The 24024-nt window shown below is 28.0% G+C and overlaps 1 protein-coding gene across 1 annotated transcript in view; it reads right to left on the bottom strand.

Annotated features, from left to right (window-relative positions):
• Positions 1-3208: 3208 nt before the first annotated feature.
• Positions 3209-24024, bottom strand: part of LOC107441561 (uncharacterized) — a 71886-nt gene continuing 51070 nt past the window's right edge. The window contains exons 2-3 of the mRNA XM_087159248.1: positions 5719-6722; positions 3209-4224 (exon numbers count right to left, since the gene is read on the bottom strand). Coding sequence (XP_087015374.1) covers positions 6433-6722 — 290 coding nt within the window. The 3' untranslated portion in view covers positions 3209-4224; positions 5719-6432. The remainder of the gene's footprint in view (positions 4225-5718; positions 6723-24024) is intronic.

Below are 24024 nucleotides of genomic sequence, written 5' to 3'. Positions count from 1 at the left end.
ATCTTTTTGGAAGAGTGCAACTACCCGAAGAAAAAAAAATTATGCATGCCACTACCAACTTTTCCGGAACAGTAAAAAATATAAAAATAAGGGACATTTTTTTTTATCGATCCTGGTTATAGAGGTTATAATAATAATATAACTTCTTAACTTAATTAACAAATAACACATTTTTCTTCTTCATGTTAATCCGAGAAAGGATCTCTTAAATAGTATAGATAAAATAAAATTAAGAACATATGTTTTATTTTAGTGCACATTCTTGAAGGTTCAGTACGCAGAAAATAAAAATAAATAACTTTAAACATTTCTACTTTTAATAGTTATTGAGCTGTCAGTTATTAATTTGGGTGGTTTTTGAATACGTATTTTAATTTTCGAAGAATCTTGAAGTTGCAAACAATGGTGTTTAAAAGTATATTAATTATTCTTGAGCATTACTTTTAGCTTCATTAAGCTAAAAAATAAAGTTTATTAACACAAGTTGATGATAAATCTACAACAGTTTCCAAAATTAATATAATTTGAGACGGTTGGAGAATATGAGTAGGTTTTCATGTGGGCATTTGCAGAGTTTCTGAAGATAAAATTATCATTATTTTTTAATAAGTCTTCATGAGCCACTGTTAAAACTTACTGCGCCTCACTGTGGCACGTGTGCTGCAGGTTTGCATAACCTTATTTTAAATTATAGTAAAATCTTAATTCAACAAGCGGTCGCCTGCCAATTGAATTGAATTTTGAAATTTTTAAGTATTGCAAAGAACCGTAGAGGTAAGATAATGGGATGGAAAAATTGTGATACTGAAAATAATTATTTTCATGCCTAATTTCTTTTTCATGGAAATATGAATGTTTTAAGAAAAAAAACAATTAATCAATCAAAAAATAATATCAAATAAATAAATAAAGCCAAATAAATAAATAAATGAAGAAATAAAGAAACAATATCAATTTCTCATTAAAAGAGCGATAAAATTCATTTGATTTAAATAATTTTACTTCTTTCTAATTTTTCTTAAATTTATTTCGATATTGAATATAATAGACATTCGTATGCTCTATATTTATAGGCTTTTAAACTAATGGAGGAATAAATACAGATAAGTGATATTTCTCATAATAATTACATAAATGTTTTTCAATTAATAATTAAAATTATTTTTTCATTTCCGAGTTTGCAAAAGAATATATCACGTCGTAGCATCGAATGATAAATAAATAAACAGGAATAAGTAAATATATATCAGAGAAATTAAATTGTTGAGTATTTGCGCCTGATATCTATATTTTAAGCTAGGTGACTACCTACACTTAAAAAAAAAACGAAAAAAAGAATCTGTTATATTACAGAAAATGTCTGGTAGCAAAGTTACCAGTATGCTACGGAAGTAATACGTTGACAGTTATTTTCTGTACCAAAACACTGCAAAAATATCTGTACACACCAGATATTTTCTGGAGGTCAGAATACAATGGAGAAATTTGTCATAAAGGTAGCTTTATACCGTCTGTTTTGCATAGTGTGACAGATTTCTAAAATTGTGTTTAGTTTTCTAATTATTCCATTTTTTGCGTGATTTTACAGGTATCGAAAACCATCATTGTACGAAGAATCATCGTAGATTTCTTTTTTTCCTCCTAACGTTAAGTTTAGACGTTCCTAAGCGGGATTCGATCCCGGAACCTACCTAGTTTGAGGCCAACTCCTTGACCACCATGCAAGGCGGTCGTCAACTGTTTCAATGCATCAAGTAATTTTTTGCCACTTTGATAACAAAGTTTTTCATATTCAAAACTGAAAAAAATCTGAACCCAACAAATACAATCTGTATCAATGGTTAAAGATTTTATTCGCTAACAGAAACAAAATTTATGACGTTTTAGTGCGATATATTTGCGATGTGAGTGTGACAGATTTTGATATAACCTGAAAATAAATTTCTGTAGTTTCAAAGAACAGAAATTTTATGAAAGAAAGTTACAGGATTGTTACGTTTTTAAATAGCATTTACAGTGTAGGGTATAAAAGAAACAATAAAAAAATGCGTCATTGTGATGTCAGTGTTCTAGTTAATGGTTTGAAGAAAAAAATGCTGGAAATTTTTTAAAAACTTGTGAAATGGGCAAAGCGTTTTACACCTATAATTTCATAGCCTTAAAATCTATCAGTATACTAAATTTCAAGTAGACTGGTAGGTAATGCTTCTTGTACTTTCCTAATAGAAGGATTAAAAACTAAATAAAAACATTATTCGATGAAAAAAAATACTTGGAATTGAAGTAGGAAAATGGTTTTTGATGGATTTTTATGCAGGAAATTAAAATTACTCAAAACAATCAGTTAAGTCTCTTGAAACTTCTTCTTCTCATTGGCACGACAGCCCAGGATGGGCCTTGATCTTCTCAACAAGCCTATGCCAAGACATTCTTCCCTTAGCCAAGGTTCTCCAGTTTATTATCTTTAAAACTTGTAGGTTCTTCTCATGGCGGTCTAAAAATCTTAGGTTTGGTCGTCTTCTTTTCTTGTTCCTGTTGGCCTGGCACAGAAAACTTTTTTGATTGTCCTGCTATCCTCCATTCTTATAATGTGGCCTGCCCATTTAATTCTTTGAATTTTGATAAATTTAATGACATCATGTTCCTTATATGCTTTGTAAAGTTCCGTGTTTGATCTTCTAAACCAGGTGAAACTAATAAAATAAAAAATGAAGGAATATGAATTTGTTTGATTCTTTTAGACATTATTTATTTCAGAACTAAATAAATGGGTTTATAAAAAGGGGGGAAAGCATTTTAATTGTTCAATTTCATAGCGAGTCAGTCCGTTAATAGATAAATATGATTAGAATTAAATCACTGGTTTCATACTGTTAGACATTGTTTAGTATGAAACTCAACAAACGTTTTTATTTCTATAAAGAGAAATACAATTTTTTAATAGTTTAATGTTGTTTCAAGCTGTCATATCATAACATGATTCGAATATAACAATGATTTCAAACTTTTAGAAAGTATTTAGTACAAAATTCAATGAAAGTGTTTTTTTTTTTAAAAAGAAAAACACAATTTTAAAAGTTCACTTTTATTGCTAGTTATTCAGTGAATAGATAGTTAAAATTCATACATAACACTGTCATTATAGCCTTAAGCACTGTGGAGTATATAATTCAACTAATGTGTTTTATTTTTAAAAAGAAGGACACAGTTTCAAAATAGTTAATTTTATTGCAAGCTATTCCGTGAATAGATAAATATGATTCGATGACAAACACAAATCCAAAGCTTTATTATTGCAAGGTTGGATTGTAATGTTACATATTCCAACTACAGACTAGTTTAAATGTTGTTTTCAGAAACTGTACAAATATTTTATTTACAGTTTAGATTAAAGCAGCGAGCACCATTTTGAAACAGTTCGATAAACAAGTAAGTGTAATAGAACAGTTTTGTATATTTCTTACAAATTTTTCCTGACTTTTTACCTTAGGAATGAACGTGTTTATGTACAATAATAAATAGAGAATAGTAATGCAAACACCGAACACATATCGTGACTTTGTTCTATACTTCATTGGTAAATTCCGAATGTACATTTAACAAAATATTAACGCAATAAATAATACAAATAAACACTAACATTCATTTACATAAACACAATGAATGAGATCCCATAATAATAATACGTATCACAGTTGAATTAAGTAACCTTAAGTTAGAATTTTCATTTCAGTTTACAAGAACGTCAAAGTATTCCATATTTTAAAGTAGAGGAATACATAATTTTCAAAATAAGATGTAGTTGACATTTTTAAACTTTAAAGCATGCAAAATCATAATTTAAAAAAGGATTCAGTGCATAAATGAAAAAACAAAATATATTTTAATTTTTTTTTCTTTTTTGAAATTGTTATATTATGTTTGCAATTTGTGTTCCGTAGATCGTGGAGAGCTTCTTTTTCCTTCTTCTTAACTTATGCAATTCTTTTTCTCAAGCTTATGGAATAAAATATTTTTATACGCTTATGTTTCCTTCAAATAAGCTTAAGTTAGAATATTTATTTGAGTATACAATAAATTTAAAATGAATCTAAAGTTCTTCTTCTTCAAAAGTAAAGAAATACAGAAAAATATAAAATATTGAACATAATAAAATGCGGAAAATAAGAAATTTTTTTAACAAAAAAAGACAAAACTTTATTAAAATGTTTTAGCTTTATACAACTACACTGGTTATCATAAATTAAGGAAAAATCACAAAAATAGCGATAACTCTTTCAAAAGTAAGCCAAACCGTGCAAAATTTGCATATGTTGTCCACTAAGAGTAGCTGAGTAAAATTGCAATATGCAAATTAGTGGCGCTGCACTCGGCTTACGTCATCTGCCTGGAGCATAAAAGTCCAAGTTTGAGAGAAAGCACACAAATTTTACTGTGATTGCGACATTGAAAATCTGAGATAGCCAATTCGTAATAATGACCTCTAGGCATCATTTGCCTGAAGAACTACGATGGAGAGCCATCGGGAGACTAGAGGCAGGGCAGAGTCAATCAGAAGTGGCCAGATGGCTAAATGTGAGTCCATCTGTGGTTCATAGACTTTGGAGGCAATTTCAAACCACAGATTCGGCATCTAGGAGGTTCAGTCAAGGACGGCCAACTGTTACGACCAGTGCCGATGACCGATATTTGACATTAAGTGCACGCAGGAATAGAACCGCTACTCCGACACATCTTAGATCCTCTCTTGCTGCAGCCACCGGAAGGTTGGTGTCAACGTCAACTGTGCGCAGAAGGCTCCACGAAGGTGGTCTGTATGCGAGACGACCAGCCATTTGCGTGCCGCTCACATCACGCCATAGGAGAGACCGTTTGCAGTGGGCCCGACAACATGTCCACTGGACGTCAGATCAATGGAGGCCTGTTCTCTTTACGGATGAGTCCAGGTTTAGTCTAGAAAGTGACAGTAGACGTTATTTGATATGGAGAGAACCTGGGACCCGTTATCATCCATCAAACATCCGTGAAAGAGATGCATACGGAAGAGGCAGTGTCTGTGTTTGGGGAGGCATATCCTTAGGAGGGCGCACATACCTCCATGTCTTTCCAAGGGGAACCGTGAATGCTCAGGTTTATCGAGACAACATCCTTGATGCTTATGTGCGCCCATATGCCGGGGCAATTGGTGATTGCTTCCTGTTACAGGACGATAATGCAAGACCACACAGAGCTCGCATTGTTGATGATTATCTTCAACAGGAAACAATTACTCGCATGGAGTGGCCAGCTCGATCCCCGGACTTGAATCCTATCGAGCACGTTTGGGATGCTCTAGGGAGGCGTGTATCTGCCATCAATCCGCCCCCTCAGACCCTTGCCACGCTTGCAACTGCTTTACAAGAGCAATGGCTCTCACTTCCTATTGAACTGATAGACCGCATAATTGAAAGCATCACACATCGCTGTTTGTGCTGTATTGCTTCTAGAGGCAATCATATTCCATATTAAAGGTACTTTTTCTATTGCAAACCGATACTTCCAATTTGTTTATTTTATACATGTGCTAATTTCTATACTACTATTAATGTCTGATAATTTCTTTTTATGTTGTTTAATACCTTACTATGTGTTGTATATTGTGGGTAAGTTTCATAAAATTCCATGTGTAATTTCTTGAGTTATCGCGATTTTTGTGAATTTTCCTTAATTTATGATAACCAGTGTATAATATGATTAAGGAAAAACTATTTTATGCATTAAATATTGTATGTAAAATGTAAATACCCCAAAATATCAGTTTTTCTGACTTCACAAGCATCGGTATATCTTACGTATAATTTACTTCTTATCTGATAGTTTAATTTTTTAATTTCTTTGCATTCATGCATTGTATATGTGTAATACCCATTTATTATTTTTTTTTAAACTAACTCTTAGGTTTTAATTTAAATGCACGATTTGATTTAGTTGCAAGACTTAATTCTCAGATTTTTAAAATTAAAAAAAACTGAAAAGTTTTTGTAATTTTAAATTAAGACGCTTGTAAGATTTAATTTCCACATTTAAAACTTAAAAATGCATGAATTAAAAAAATTTAATGAAATACAACATAGACAAATGTTTTTAATGATGTAAGAATATAGGATTATCACACAAGTTCATTTCGTGTAATATGAGAATTTAGTTATTCTGTTATATTTAGATTGATGATGTTTTCAATATCTACTTCACACAGAAGAATGATTATAAAGTCTATGCGTCATTAATCTCAGCGATGGAGGGTTCCTGCGAACACTGGCTCGTTTTTGTTTCGCTCTACGTTTCTGAATGTACCATGAGAATTTAAATATACTGTTATTTAGATTTCATGCTTTTAAATTAAAACGTTCAACGAGTTCGTAATACACAATATTTTTATGACATTATCAATATCTATTTTACAGTAGAATGATTATAAAGTCCATGCGCCATTAATTTCAGCGCTAAAGGGTTTTTGCGTCCACTGGCACGTTTTTGTTTCGCTCTGTGATTCTGGAACCAGATTTTGACTTGACTTTCTGTCAATTTTAAGTCCTGAGCTAAGGAAGCTCGTCTTTTTTCACTCAAGTATGGATTTTCAAGGAATTCTTGTTTCAGCCTTAGAAGTTGGCTGCCTGAAAATGCTGTTCGACATCGTTTCTCGTCATTGCGTTCTTTTTTCTTTAGCCTGCGACAGCGAGGACCTAGAAATTAAAATAATAATTATTATCACAGAAACAGCATGTTTTACAATAAATATTATCAACATATATTCGTAGAATCCTTGTAAAAATTACATTAGAGGTAGCAACATAAAATTTTAATGAAGAAAGAAACAAAAAAATATCGAAATCTGTAGCTCGCAACTGAAGTAGGCAGGAATGAAAACAAGGAAATCTTTCTGACCGTTGGAGGTAACAGAGAGCAATTGATACGTAGATTATTATAAACATCTCAAAGTTCTATCAGGCAATCAAACAGATTTTGATGCTTTCAGTCTCGTCTTCTTCAGTAGTGATTCGTAGATTTCAACAGCGGTTTTGGTATTGAGTATATCGATTAACGGTTTTGAACTGGCAGCCCGCGAACTGCTTGTGGCCCGAGGTGTGTTTTTTACAGTCTGCGAAAGAAAATATTTTCCTTTCAATTTTGTGTAAGGAATACACAAAGTTACAAAAAATTTTTCTTTATCGAACAAATTCGATTTCTCTCAACTTCCATGAAAATGTAATGCATTCATTTGCATACTATTTCATCCCTAATCAAATGTGGAAAGTTTATTATTTTTTTTAACCCATTTTAGGTCCAGTATAGAAACTTTATAAAATATGGCATAATTTTCATTGAAACATGCCTAAATTACATTCATTAAGACGCAAAAAGTTTCATGCCTGAAAAATAATACTTCATTTAAGGAACAAAATGGTGCGTATATGCACCACTAACCAAATCAATGGACGTTTAATTAAATGCTAGTTTTTTGTGACATTTGTTTTATTTTTACTTTATTTACCGAACTTTCAATTTTAATCCATCATAAAAACACATGATTAATCTCAAGGGAAATATTTATGCGTTTTCTCAAACTCGAATTTGTTAAAAAAAACCCATTTAAATTAAAGTGAAAAACTAGCTAACTAGAACTTTGAAAGTTTCTCATCAGAAAGTGTTTACTAATATTTATTACTGATTACTAATATTTTAAAGATGTCTTCCGAACCCTTAAAAATAGCAGAAAAATAAAATTAATGAAAAATTTCCGTCACAGTGCTACTAAAAACCATTTCTTGAAATGGTGCGTTTACGCATCTTAGGCCTCAAATAGGTTAATTTACGGGTTTTTATGGTAAGCTTTTAAAATTTGCTAGACTATCTCGGAAATTTGCATTAATTTTCGCGGGAACGTATTTAACGTGCTTGTGCTAAAGTGTTTTGCATTGAAATTTATAAAGAACCAACATAGAAGCCTCCAAGAAGATTCTTCTCTAGTCAAACAACAAAACAACAAGACTTAACGTAGATATCCTGAACATTTGGTGAACAAAACTCACTGAACATTTTGTAGGAAAATTTTGCATAGAGGAAAATAATTGTACTGTGTGGTAATGACATTTCCGGTCAAAAAACAAACAAACATAATTCTGATCAATTAAATCAAAGCATACGGTATTTGAAAAAACTCATTGGGAAATTTCTCCGATCATATGGTAAAGGCTTACCGGAAATTATAGTTTTTAAAATTATAGTTCCTATTACCATACATTTCGTAAAAAACACAAACATGAAGTATAAATTTAACCGAATAAACAGTTTTTATAACATGCTCCAAGTTATGATGATAAAATTACCTAATTTAATTCACATTTATCAAATGTTATCACACATTATTAAACTTTATTTTATTGTTAATGTTACCAAAATCATTATCAAAGCGCATTGTTAAAAATTACTGAGCTTTTTTGTGTTCCCATTGAGCCAGAAACGCAGTAAATTTGACCATATTTTGGTAGTTTTGTTTATGCTTTTTTCTTTTCATTTAGTATTTTTTTTTAAAGGTTTTATGCACATTTTACATCAGAACACTTTGAATCAAAAATAGTCAACTTTCATTATCACTACGTTTGTACAACTTGATGAAAGTTGACCAATTTTATCCTCGAAAAAAACCTCTAAAAAAAGTATCATGGGTTTTAACTTAGTTACGTTGCGAACCAACGATAGACGAGAGTTTTTGATTGTGGACCTCGGACACTTCTAAATTGGAAACCTTCGATAAAAATATTCAGTCAGGATTTACTCAACAGCATACATCTTTCGTAGAAGCAAAATTGTTACAACTTTGGTTGAAATGTTTTGGCTTTAAATATAATTTATGAATAAATTTACTTAGCGAAAGTTCTTTACATGTATTAATAAATATATAAAATTTTCTTATTTATAGAACTTTTTTTCCTTCTTTCTGACGTTTATAAAACGGTATTTTTGCTGCAAAAAATAAGAAAAAGAAAAAAATGATCATGCATAATGTGTAAAACTCTATATTTACTATAAGAATTAAAATATGAAAATTAAGAACAGGATTCGGTATGCAAACTATTAACTGGTAAAGTGTAATGTAGATGTAATGTTGAAAGTTTTAGTACTTCATCAATCTGTTATAAAAGAAATTCGATACATGAATGAAGTAAATTCATTTTAGGTGTAAGACGAAAAAGTGTTTACTGATATTTTTTAACACAAAATGGTTGGGTGTAGTAAAAAGTATACACCGAGAAAAAGAGTGTGGCCAAAACTGCTTGAATATGGTAAAATTTACCATTCTTGCTAGGAATACCAAAAAGCTCTGTTATTTTTACCTAAACGCTTAGATAATGATTTTTGATAAAATATGCAATAAAATATTATATTATAATGAGCACTGAAATTTGGTAAATGTGGTACAATTTGGTAATTTATCATGGCATGAAAACCATTTATTCGGTTAAATTTATTTTCTAGTTTTCACAAAATGTGTGGTAATATGAACTATAATTTTGGAAACCAGAATTTTCGGTAAACTATTATTAAATGTATGAACGAAAAAATTACTAAAAGACTAGTATAATTTTCGAATTTTATTATCAAAATTATTATTATTCTTTTATAAATAATAATAATAATAATAATAAAAAAGCAGAAATGTCATTGCTATACTGTGCGGTAATTTTACCAGAATTTTTTTCTTCGTGTACATTTCTATAGATGTAAGAGTTGTTTTTTTAAAATAAACTAGGGACTATTCCAGTGGTATCAACGTAAATAACATACAATTTAAACTTAGACACATTCAAATTTGCAGATGAAGTTCTTCAGAAAGAAAATATACCAAAACAAAAAGTAGACAGCAACACCATAAACAAACATCATTAATCTCGATAAAACTTAAAAATATTATTTCTTTAATCGTGTTTCATGCCATTTCAAAAAATATTTCAATGAATTAAATAGTTCATAAACACATATATTAAATCAACGTTGCCCAATTTTTAGAAATAAGTCATTTCGAATACACCATTGTTTTACACAATATTTCTTGTAATTTTCTAAAAAATTGTTCAAAAATGTCTTGAAACTGATTTTTGTTAAGGGAAAGAGAAAATAAATGGATAATATAAACGTTGTTTCAAACATATCGAGCATTTCTCTTTGTTCAAATATTTGAATTATATTTAATGTATTGTCTACTAATATACAATAAATGAAAATTTGTTTTGAAAAGTAATGAAATGGAACGAGAAAAAAATAGTACAATTTGTTTATTTAAAAAATGTTATTAAATAGTCAAGTTTTACAACAAAATATTTGATGAAATGCATAAACATTAATTTTTAAAAACCTCTTTCTGCTCTATTTCTAAACCCTAATTCTATTAATTTTTTTTTACTAAATTTGCTCAATTCGCAAATAATTTTATTCCGTAAAACTATATTAGGTGCAAACGTAATCATTGAAAAAATATATCGTTAAATGAACAATTATTTTAACAAGATATTTCATAAAACACATGATATTGGCTGTTTCTAAAATTGCATTTGTGTTACAATTCAAATCTTTAAAAAAATTACAACTTATTTTCAATATAGAACTGATTTTGCTCTTTTAACAAATAAATTTGTCTCTACTGAATGCTGGAAAAATACTTCGGATTGTTAAAATAAAATACTTTTTGATCAGGATTATGCACATTCACTACTGTCTAATTTGATAATATACAACTGTTTTATTAATAAAAATAAGAGATTTGTTTAAAGTTTCATAACAATAAATAATAATATGTGACATAAAAATTGTATTTTGACTAAGTAAGTTAACAGACTTATGCAGATTGAGGTTAAATTGCTATTTATATTTATTTTAAATAAATTAGGAAATTTATTTAGAATGATTGTAGTGAAATTATAAATTATGATTAAATTACGTGATTTGCGTGCTATATGTTCTTAAACTTTTTTACTCAATTATGAATAAAAATAAGAACATTTTTCAACTTTCAAACTGAACATTCAAATTAAAACATTCAAACCAAAAGTTTATAAAATAACCTACATTTGTTTCCTACCTTATCATGATACAATTTCACGTTATCAATAATTATTTACATTTTACTTAAATATATTAGAAAACTTTACTCTTAAGTAATGTAGAAGTGATTATAGTATCTTATATAAATTTAGATATAGAAAAACAGAAATTTTCTCGTCTCACACATTGTTAAAATTTTTCACCCAAAAATATGATTTATGAGCAAACTTTTTTTTTTTTTTTTTTTTAAATAAAAGCTAAATTTGTGAAAATTTCTGACACAAAAATTAGTGAAAACTTATAGAATTAGTGAGAATACAAATAACACTTATAGAATTAATATGTAAATAATAATCATTAAATATTTTAAGTGAAAAGTAGAACAAAAAGAATTTTTCTGGAGGAACTTTCTGGGGAAAGTTATAAATTAGTGGAGTACTTTGGAAATTAATTATTTAAAACTCATGGAATTTGAAACTCATAATTATTTGAAACTCATGGAATTGCACACATTTATCATGACTCATTAGACTATAATATAATTTTTTCAGAAACTATTTTTATACATCTTCTTATATCTATGTTCATTTTTTTTGTTTTCCGGCTTTTTAGTATGTAATTTTTGTTAATTTTTTTCAAAAATATTTTTTAAATATTCTATTTTTCTTCTTCACTTTTCATTAATCTTTATTATTTTACGTGTTCAATCTATATTTTTAACTTATTTTATACTTTCTATATACTTGCAGCTTAATCGTAGTAAAAAAACTTATATAAAAATATATTTTATAAAAAAAATTAATACAACTTTATTACCTCAAAGGAAGAAATATTGATAATTTTTAAAAATTTTTTGTAATAGATAATAATAATATTTGTAAATATCAGCAGCTCCCTATAATCAATTAAAGCAGGTTAATTAATTTGCATACGAATACATTTTTATATTCTACTTATAAAAGAACGAAAATATAAAAAAAAAAAGAGAGAGAAAATCGAAAGCTCCTTTTACATTATATTATTAAAACATCAATACATGAATTAAAAATTAAATTAACGGTGTTAATTTGTCAACGAGTCTTTTAATTAGCATTTTATTCATTCCTTAAATTAAAATTGCTTTTTATGAATATAATGTATTATTATTACATTAATTATCAAATTTTAATATTTATTCAGATTTAAAATTCCTTTTCAGTGAAGCAAAATTTAAACTCTAATTCAATTCTAATCCAAAGTTTCATTTAACATTGGTGGTATTTAAGTTCCAGTTAATTTTAAGACATCTGCCCGTTATAATATCTTCGTATTAAATAACTAACTCCTTAGAATGCTTAAGTACCATGTGTTTTGATGTGTTAAATGATCAATACAAAATCACTTGAATAAATACAAATAAACCTGGCTTAAAATTATGCTATGACTTATGATTAATTCTGACATCCAATAATCATTATGAAAAAGAAATCAATAATTTATGTATTTAGAATTCTTTATTTACTTGTTTAATCTCAATTTTAACTAATTTATTGCCTCTTATGAAGAAATGAACAAGTGAATTTTGTTAAATTTGATTCAGGTAATATTTAATATCCAATATAGTCTGCTTTCTTAAAACTTGAAAGTGTCTAACAATATCCTAAGTAGAAAATACTCTCTAGATTCGGCCGTCTAAAACTTTTTGAAGGTAAATTAAGGGTAAGAATGCTGCATAGTAGCTCTTTTTATTAATTATTTAAATGTCATACTATCATTTAGTGACGAGCCAAAAAGTGACGAGTTTGTGAGGTTGACTAAGCTGGTTGTAAAAGGAGGCTAGTATATTTTATTATTGTGATATAAATCATCTAGTTTATAACTTTTACAGACACCCTCTCAAGATCTTTTAATTTTGAGAGGGAGAACATCTTCTGTAATAAACTAAAAGGCAAACTTTGGTTTCAGATCAAAAATAACTTCTTTTACAGGATAAAAACAAAACTAGACAATTATTGTTTATAGTGATAAAAAAATACATCAAAAATATACAAAACCTCATTATACAGTTACATCTTAGACTCTAAAAGCAGCAGTTTGCTGCTATTTTATAGAACAGATTAGTATTTTTCACAATACCTCATTTTTAAAAATATTATTTTCATATCTATTTAAACTAATGTGCTACTATGTGTTATATTCATTTGAAAGTCTGTGTCCAATGATAAGAGATGGGATAGTTGCAAGTGACGTGGTGTTGGTATCTTGAATCTCGATTCTTATTAGTTGTTAAAACGTGGTATTTGTTTACGTTAGAAAATGCTCTTCCCATTCTATTTCGAGTAAGACAAGCCCGTCAAGTATGAATTATCTTAAGTGATACATTCTATATTCTTTTACAAAGATTAAATTCTTTCACTATATATATATATATATATATATATATATATATATATATATATATATAATATTTCTTACTTAACACAAAGACAGGCACGAAGTCATATAGAACATAAACAAACTAATTATGCATCGAAGTGGCGAGGTACACAAGACAAAAATATATCACGATTATCATAAAATACATAAACAAATAATAAATCTAAGTTGAGTAAAAGACTTAGGCGAGAAAGAATTATATTTTAACAAATTATATATTTTAATGAATTATATTTAAAAAAATTATATATTTTAACGAATTATATTTTAAAAAATTACATATTTTAACGAATTATATTTTAACAAATTATATATTTCAAAAAATTATATTTTAACAAATTATATATTTTAACGAATTGTATTTTAACAAATTAAATATTTTAACGAATTATATTTTAACAAATTATGTATTTTAACGAATTATATTTTAACAAATTATGTATTTTAACGAATTATATTTTAACAAATTATATATTTCAACAAATTATATTTTAACAAATTATATATTTTAACGAATTGTATTTTAACAAATTAAATATTTTAACGAATTATATTTTAACAAATTATGTATTTTAACGAATTATATTTTAACAAATTATGTATTTTAACGAATTATATTTTAACAAATTATATATTTTAACGAATTATATTTTAACAAATTAAATGTGCGATACGACGTTGTATTTAAATTAACTTCGCTTTTATTAACATTCCTACTTATGTGGAGGAATTTAGCTCAACTCTACGCCAATTATAAGCGATCAGCTGGAGCTGACGTCATGGGTCACATGTGTGGAGATCTGTGATTTTTTTCTTCTTGAAATTCAATTACTAATTACTTCAAGCATTTTCTAATTACTTCAAGCATAAAAATTATTGTTTTTCACAACTATAGAAATAAACATTTATTTCTTACAAAAGAAGCATGAAAACATAAAACAGCGACTAGCTTAAGAAATTTATTCATTTTTTTAGACTGATCATAATTAAGTATTTTAAATTTTTGGCGATTTCTGGTTTTCCAACCTATTTATTCAGCGATGTTTTTTGACATGTTCTCATTAAGTTATAATAACTTTACCATGTTTGACCATATTTGATCGTTAAAAAAACATTAGTTTAAATCTTAGTAAATTGACATTTATGTAATGTGCTTTTATATGAATGAAATTATTACTTCTTTTTTGTTCAATTAGGAACTTAAATGCTGACTGGATAATTACATATTTCATATGGAAGAATGCAGATAATGCGTACTTCAATGGATTTAAAAAATACTTCTATAAACTCCAACTTGTATCATTAGGAAGCACAACAGAATAAGCATGTCCCTAGAAACCTAAATAATTCAGAAACGGTTTTAATACAGTAAAGAAAGAAGGGGGGAGGGGAGCGTCTTAAAGAATTAAACACGGCTTATTAATTACACTTCAACGTATTATCCGCAAGGCTAGATATAATGAATAACCTTTACAACCATGATTCACTGGTTTAGAAGTAAAAAAGAAGAAAAGATTTACCATCCTGAACAAGCATTGGATGAAGAACAGGTCTCAAAACGCGATCCTTGTTTTATGATATTCGTTGAAATCCTGAAATACGAGGGTATTTGATTCTGGCATTTCACGCCCTTACAGACAGGTGGATGCATTTCAAACTGATTTCTTTTTCTTTTTTATTTACCTTTATTTTTTATAGTATCTAAGAAACGGCGGTAGGTGGTCTTGGGGAAACGAAGCATCTTCGATTCGCGTAATTACCTGCAATTGTTTTTTTCCCTTCTTCTTTTCTTTTCATTTCCCACCGATACTTAGAATTGTTTAATCCTAATTTTTAAGATAATTTTATTAAAGTAATAGCTGCAATGCTTAACAGGACTTGAAACATTAAAAATGTTTATCTACATGTACGGTGAATAAAAAAAAACTTTGGTTAAATTACCGTACTATATGGTAATGACATTGCTTGTAAAATAAAATAAAAATAAATTAAAAAAACACACACACAAGTAGGACTAAGCCAATAAGCCAAATTATACGGTATCAAGCCATTTATTTGGTCATTTGTTTTGTTTATGTTGGTTTTCAAAATTGTAGTTCGTATTGCCAAATATTTAGAAAAGAAAACAACATAAAACTGAAAATTAAATTTAACCGAATAACTGGTTTTTGTACCACATGCTCCAAAGTATCGTAATAAAATTACGTCATCTACTAAAATTATCACAGATTATGAGATCATATTTTAATTTTTGTTTTACTAAAATCATTATTGAAGCTTTTTGGTGTTCTCATAACGTTAGAAACATGGCAACGTCTATCATTAAATTTTAGTCTATCTAAAAATTATTATCATTACCATTATTATTATTTGATAATAATAATAATAATAATATTTAATTACAGTTGAAAAGAATGACGGCATATTATTATTATTATTATTAATATTATAAAAAGTAAAACCTTTTCAGTTTGTCAGTCAGAAAGCTTCCGAGGGCTTATGCTCCAAAATTTTGAGCCAACGGCATGGTTAATAATTTTAATAATTATTAAATCATACACACAATAGAAAATGTCAAAAAACTGACACAATCGAAGAAGTTAACTAATTTGAGATAAACACTTTATCTTAAATGCTAAAATATTTAATAATTTTTCAAAATAAGTAATATGGAAAAAAATTGCGTGTGAAAATAAAATAAATAAATACTAAAGAACGGTATTAAATTTGTAAACTCTTAGATTTGTATCGATATTAAATTAGTTAGACCTTCACACGTACGGAATTTTTGCTTTTAAAGTATTATACAATTTTTTTAACTAACGTTATAAAATATTATCTTATCTGAAACGATTAACCTTATTTTAAGTGATTTGTCTTTTATAAATCAAATCATAAAATGTCTGTTTTTAATTTCTAAATCATTTAATTAGTGCAATGGATATCCATTTTTGTTATTCTTCAACTTACGCTGAGTTGATTTTTTTTTTTATCAAATCATAAAATATCTGTTTTTAATTTCTAAATCATTTAATTAGTGTATAGAATATCCATTGTTGTTATTCTTTAACTTATGCTGAGTTGATTTTTTTTATCAAAGCATAAAATGTCTGTTTTTAATTTCTAAATCATTTAGTTAGTGCATAGGATATCCATTTTTGTTATTCTTTACCTTAAGCTGTGTTGATTTTTTTTATTTTATCAAGTCATAAAATGTCTGATTTTAATTTCTAAATCATTTAATTAGTGCATAGGATATCCATTTTCGTTATTCTTTGACTTACGCTGAGTTGATTCTTTTTATCAAATCATAAAATATCTGATTTTGATTTCTAAGTTATTTAACTAGTGTATAGGATATCCATTTTTGTTATTCTTTAACTTATGTTGTGTTGATTTAGAAAAAAAAAATTCATTTTGTTGAGAGACAATTTGTAAAATTCTGATTATCGAAGATTATGATAACAGCTTTTTTTTTCAAAAGTCAAATTAAAGTTTCTAAAAATGGACATAATATTTTAGTTTTGGAATAAAAATTACGTTATTAAATAATTATATTATGATTCATTTTATTTAAAGGACGCAGATTATTATATTTTTAATTTTTGCAAAAACAAAATGGCTTAAAAAAGTGTTTTTTTTTTTCCTTTTCTTTTTAATTAAATCGAATTAATTTTACATTAATTCAACATCGGGTAATTTTTGGTAATAAGAGCAAGCATTAAGCGACGGTAATCAAAACATTAACCTTATTTTTCAGTAAATTTTTTTTTTTTCTGATTTTCTTCCCGTAATGATCATTTTTGACCAAAATAACTTCAGGCTTTAATTGCTGGGAGAGTGGCAAGGAGTTTAGAAAGATAAATGAGGCAAAGGTTGTCGCAGAATGCGGATGAGTGACAGCGATAACGAGAGTTAAGCTTTCAAAGGCAAACAGAAATGAAACTCAACTCTCGTAATTATAGAGAAAGCACAGCGGTTTAACTATTGACACTAACACGACATTCATCAAATAATTGGAGGGAGAAAAAATTGCATAGAAAAGTTTGTTCTCTTTAGTTTAAGATGGCATGAATGAAGATGTTGAGTGATTTGGTTCTGTGTATAAGATTGAAATTAATAAATGAAATAAAAAAAGATTTATATTTGTATTGTTTTAAAAATTTCTTAGGCAATATCGTTCTCCAATTATGGTTTTGTGTTAAGATCCATATCCGTTTTTCTCATCATTGTCAAATGCCCGATTTGATGCTAATTTAAAAAAAGAGAAAAATTGTGGCTCATTCTTGCATACAATTCATTTGTAAAACTTAAACTGTTTCCTAAGTAAAATAGAAGAAATTAAAAGAAAAAAAATCAATCTAATAGAGGCATCTAAGCGAGATGCTAAACTATATCACTTAATTGGAATAAATCAATCAATTGTAGTCATTTTAATCCTAATTGGACGATTCCTATTCCCATCCTGATTCCTATTAGTTGCTGTAGGTAATTGATTGATCATTGACGGAATGACAGATGACAGGTAAGTGAAGTGACGTCAGCTTTGACATCTCCATACGTGACTACGAAGAGCTGGATCAAACTGGGCTATAAGCTGAATCCGTTTGTATAAACTATAGTTTGTCTACGGTAAGGACTCCCTCCACCACAAATTTTGAGACCGTTTGCTGCTATGGAAACAAGAATATCGCATTTCAGGGAGGGTACCTTCTCTTCACTCTAGGGCTAACACAATAGACAGAAGAAGAAGATTCTTTTGAATAATGAATCAGAGCAGAATAATGATTTTTATAGAGTATAATGAATTAAATAATTCAGAGCAGAATAATAAATAGAATAATTCTTGAATAATGAATTTTAGCTTTAATGATGTTTAATAATATATACGGGTTACATAATAATTTTGCTTAAGTGAGTGAGATGTTTTAATAAAAAGCTGAAATGTAGAATCAATAGTTATAGATTAGAAATACTGCCGAAAAAGAGTCTGTTAAGTGTAATCACAGGTATCCTGATCCGAAACCCATTTTCAGTATTAAACAAGAGAAATAAGGAAAATATAATATAAAACTTACATTAAAAAGAAAATTAAAAAACTTTTTTGAAAAAACTAATTGAAATAATAAGCTACAAATGGAAAAAATAATGGGATAATGAAATGTGTACATACAATGATTCATGTAGTGCACAATGTAAGAAACATCATACTCGAGTAATTTTTGAAATGATTGTCCTTATTACGAAATAAAATTATCCTTTCATGGTTTTAGGATAAGTCCAAATTCTAACAGTTAATTAATTAGACGAGATTATAATTTTAGTTCAGAAATAAGGCACGTGAACGTACTTTCTCTGAATAAACATATGTTTTGTCTACAGTTACGAGTATTTTAAAATTCTGGTACCCATGAAACATGGGTAGCTGCAAACCAGCAAATGTTAATCTCCCAATGTAAAATTCAATAGTTTCATTAGGAAATCACGTAATTGCTCCAAATTTTTTCTCAGAAAAAATTTGGAGCAATTACGCGATTTCTACTATTTTTCTGAAACTAATCACTCTGATCAAAACATTCCTATTCATTATTAAAATAACTAACATAACCTAGGTAATTTTTAACAGAAAGTAAATTTTTAATGGTCATTTTGATAATTTTCAGTTTGTAGGGTGAAAGCGAAAAGTCTCCGAAAAATTCAGACCTTCGCCAACTTTATTTTTATTATTTTATAAATATTTATTTTTTAAACACTGAAAAAAATGGAAGTTCACCAAAAATTCAAAACGGCATAAAAAAAAGTAGTAAGTAAATAAAAAAAAAATATTTAAATTTCCTTGCTTCCGGTGTAACGAAAATCGCACCAGCAACTTGTCACTGAGTGAGTACCGCACAGCAAGTAAAAAAAGGGAGAGGTACAAAAACATTGTTACATTGAATTTTTGCATTAAAATTATCATTGATTGCACCAGTCTTAAAAAAATATTACAATTTTAAAAAAAATGACTATGTTTTTTTTATGTTGCAATGAACCACTTATTAAATTAAAAAAAAAAAATTCTCTGGTGAAGTTATACACTATTCACAATGCAAAGAAAAAAAACGGAAATAATTATTCAATTACACATCATTCATTAAATTTCGCAATAATAATAGAATAATATTCAAAATCTACTTTCACGCCTTTATATGCATTTTACAATGACATAATTCTAACATAATTTAAGTGCTCCATCATCAATCACAAAGCAAACATAATAATTGAACGAATAATAAAATCTATCGGCACGTCAATCATTTTTTAACCGTGACGTAAGAGGAGAGGAAGCTTCTTTGGCGATTGGTAATATCGCCAATGGCGCGAAAGTTTTTTTTCCCATCCCTACTTCCTTGATCGATGCCCGCGGCAGCTGACGTTTTGGCGGGCGGGCGCGTGCCGAGTGGGGCCAAAATCGGACCACCCAGCTTGATTTCCGAACATTGCTCACACAAAGGTGGAGTTCTGGCTTCATTTCCAATTTATGCCCCCATGTGCGGTAGAGCATCAATATAAAAAACTGGAAGAGAGAAGAAAGTTGAGTTTCTTCTTCCATTCCACTTTCTTATTCCACAATAATTGAAATCGGAATACCTGAGAGTTTAGGACTGGTTATATGCTAGGCACCTATGAATATATTAGAATAATTATATTTAATGAGGAACGTATTAAAATAATGGGAATTAAGTAAAAAAATATTATTTAATGATAAATAAAATAAATATTATTTAATGATAAATAAAATAAATATTATTTAATGATAAATAAATAATATAAAATTGTATTTTTTACAAAGGCTGAGTTTTGGCTTAATTTTCACTAAATAACTCCATTTAAAATAACTGTATATAATAAATAATATTAAATAAATGCGGTATAAAATAATTGTAATTTTAACAAATGTGAAGTCTCAACTTCTATTCAACTTTCTTACCCAGTTGGAAATGAGATTTTGAATAAATGAAAATTTAGAACTGGATAAACTTAAGCTAGCATGAAATGTATATAAGACTGTACATCAGGGGTGTCAAACTCAAAAGCTAACTTGGGCCAAATAAACAATGCTTAACTTTAGGTGGACCGCAAAAAAAAAATCAATGTTCATAGAAACAAATATTTTTATTTTGAATAGTACATTGTAATAAACATATATAAAGTTAAATTATTGTTTACGTCCTGATACTTGACATCTCTTCTCTGCTACTATCTTAACTATTTTGGGGAGAAATTTTATTGGCCGAGACTACTTTCAAAATTGACCCAACGTGAGCGTTATTAATACGGTTTCGGACAAGAGATTTATTTCCATTCTTAACGGAAAACAATTGCTCTCACTGATAAGTACTTAATTAAAATAATTACATAATACTAAATTATTTCATATGCGTATTTTCGAGTATTTTCAAACCTTGCGGTAAATATTCGTAAAATTCAAGCATACCCACTTCAATGAATTTTGCCTTCAAATTTGAGTCGTACTGAATCTCAATCACTTCCATTTGCATATAACTGGGTACTGAGTCTATATTTATTAAGAAAATCGAAGAAAACAAACAAAATTTGTCTTCTAAAGAAATAAAATCCTTAAACCTTGTTTCAAAATCTGTTCTAAGATTTTCTGCTTACTTTTGTTACAATGTAGTATCATCTGAGCTAGATTTGTTCTTGTTGCACGTTGGGAAGTGCGTTTTTTCATTTTTCAGTTGCCTTTCCCAAAGAAATAGTTTATATTTGAATACTTTAATTATGTCAAACATGTTTGTAATGATCTGATCCTTGCCTTGTAACAATAAATTTAAATCGGATAAGTGTTGGGTTGTATCAACCATAAAAGATAAATCTTGCAACCATATTTAATCGAAGAACAAGCTCGTATCTTGATTTTTAGTATGTAAAAACTTACATATTTCTTCTTTCGAATCCCAGAATTGTTTGAGAACCTTGGGGCAAGATAACCATCTTACCTCGCTGTAGTAGGATAAACCTGAATATGTACTATCTAATTGATAGCTTAATGTGAAACGGTCTCTATTTCAGCCAATTAGAATTTTACATTTTCGCTCGTACAATTTAAAATAATCCGTATAGTTTTTTTCACAAAGTATATTATAATTTTATATGCTGGTTTCGTTTCTAATTCACATTTCCAAATTATTTTTACTTTGCCTCGGATACATTGACTGGGCCACAAAAATGTTCACCTCGGGTCGCGAGTTTGACACCCCTGCTGTACATATATAGTTAATTAGGCACTTGGTGAAATAACTGAATTTTAATAATTAATAATTTCATGTAACTGATGAAGAATTAATTTATTTTAATTCTGATAATTTATAAAATTAAGAAGCTGGTGTATTAATTTCAAATCACGTAGTTAAAATATTAGATTCTAGCTAAATTCAAAATTAATACAATTATGGTACCTATTTAACTTTACTATAATTGCATAAAGTTTAAATATTTATTCAATTATTGATAGATCAAAACCAAGTCGTTCGAAATAATAGTTTAGAAGAAGCTATGCGAGTTTCAAACATTAAATATATAATTTTTCATTTATGTTTTTGTATACATAAAAACCTTATAATTTCAAGACTATTATTTTCTTGGGTTTTAAAAAAAACATGACTTAAAGCAAATAAATTATTTATTTATTAATTTACTAGGAGGCTCCGCCCCCTGCTCGCTAACGCTCGCCAACCCTCGAGAATTGCTAAGCAATCCTATGTGGATCACGCCGTGAACGTGGCTCGTTGCGCTCGCTCGCCAATGAACACAATGTTCTAGCACAAAGACATAATATATTATCATCAAAGACATAGTATTTTATCATCAAAGACATCGTATTGTACTTATGTAGAAGAATTCTACCAATGTTGTTATTGGCTTTTAAAAAAGTATATTAGCTATTTAGATTGTACATGGTGAAAAAATCAAAACATTAGCTAAATAAGAAACATATTAGCAAAATAAATTATCAAATATTGCTTCACTAATATTCTGCATTTTAAAGCGTGAAAATTCAATGCATAAATAAACGCGAAATATAAAAAAATTCAATGCATTCAATACAAACACTTAAACGTTTTTTAGACGTTTAGGTAGCTCCCAGTAGAAAAATATCAATTCAACAGCGGCCTTTTAAAGCATTCTCACTTCAATTAATTAATTAATTCCTAATTGAGTTTAAATTAAATATTGTCATGTTTTTAGTGCATGAATCTGAATTGAACAACCTGATAATGCTCACTCTGGTTATTGTAATCTGGTTGCTCACTACGTGCTCTTGCGCGCCGAATCCAATCAATTAAAAATGAAAACTGTTGCCAGCGCGAGAAAAGAAATATCATCGGTTTTATTGATACATACATACGTACGTATTAGCGTTTTATATAATATAGATACTAATGTCATTAGCAACAAAAAATAATAACCGTAAAACTGTTAATAAGATCAGACGCTGATTAAAAGAACTTTATCTTAAAATGTAAATGTAGAATTCCATTATTCTAATAAAAATAATTTTGAAAAAACAATCCTCCTAAAGTTTTATTTTAGAAACAAAACAAAATCAAAAACGTAATAACAGTACAGGCAATTTTAACTCTTTAAATTAGGGAAATCAAAATATTGATAGGAAAGCAATAACTTCATGACTGATATCAATTCTATGCTGATGACAACCGAACCAATATGAAAATGAATGTGGGAAAACTGGATCCTACCACGTGATTTTCCAGCCAATAAAAATGTGAAAAACTGCGACACTATCATTAGATTTTTATATATTAATTTATTTTGGATTTTTATTAGATGGCTAGTAACTTTTATAGAATATTTAATTTTTGCAGAAGTACATTTATTGCAATTTGAAAATTAAGTATTATATATATAAAAGAATAAATTTTAAAAATTGTAATGTTGTACTTGTAAGGTGTACTTTTAGTGGTAAGGTGTAATTGCTAAAATGTAATTGAAAATATTAAGTAAAATTTAAGTAAAATTATAAGTATAATTAAGTAAAATTTAAGTAAAATTAAGTGAAATATTTAAGTAAAATTTGAAATATTACATATAGGTTAGATTCAGAAACAAGATATCTTCCAAATTTGATTAAAAAGAAAAAGAACGGTTTAAATATCGCGTTATAAAATTAGCTATCGGAGCAAATGAATTATTGTTCAATTTAATGCACATTTATTAATGCAATAATGCACATTTATTAGTTTACTATTAAACACAAGTTTACTACTCAGAAAAAAAAATATGAATAAAATGAATAAATGAAACTGAGAAAGGATATTTTCCACTATTATAAGTATTTTGTCCGATAACAATATGAAAGATGCTTACTGGTGTTCTTGTTATATTGATCGAAAGTAATGAAAACTTTTTTTTCAAAAAAAAAAAAAATATATATATATATATATATATAATAAAATACTTATTACACAGTAATACTATATTACATTTAGCATTTTCTGAAAATAAAGG

Source organism: Parasteatoda tepidariorum, chromosome 3 (genome assembly GCF_982258835.1).
Source record: "Parasteatoda tepidariorum strain Cologne lab strain chromosome 3, Ptep-v5.0, whole genome shotgun sequence".
NCBI classification, from domain to species: domain Eukaryota; kingdom Metazoa; phylum Arthropoda; class Arachnida; order Araneae; family Theridiidae; genus Parasteatoda; species Parasteatoda tepidariorum.
Note: the sequence above shows the minus strand (reverse complement) of the source record. Positions and strands in the feature narration are given on the sequence as shown.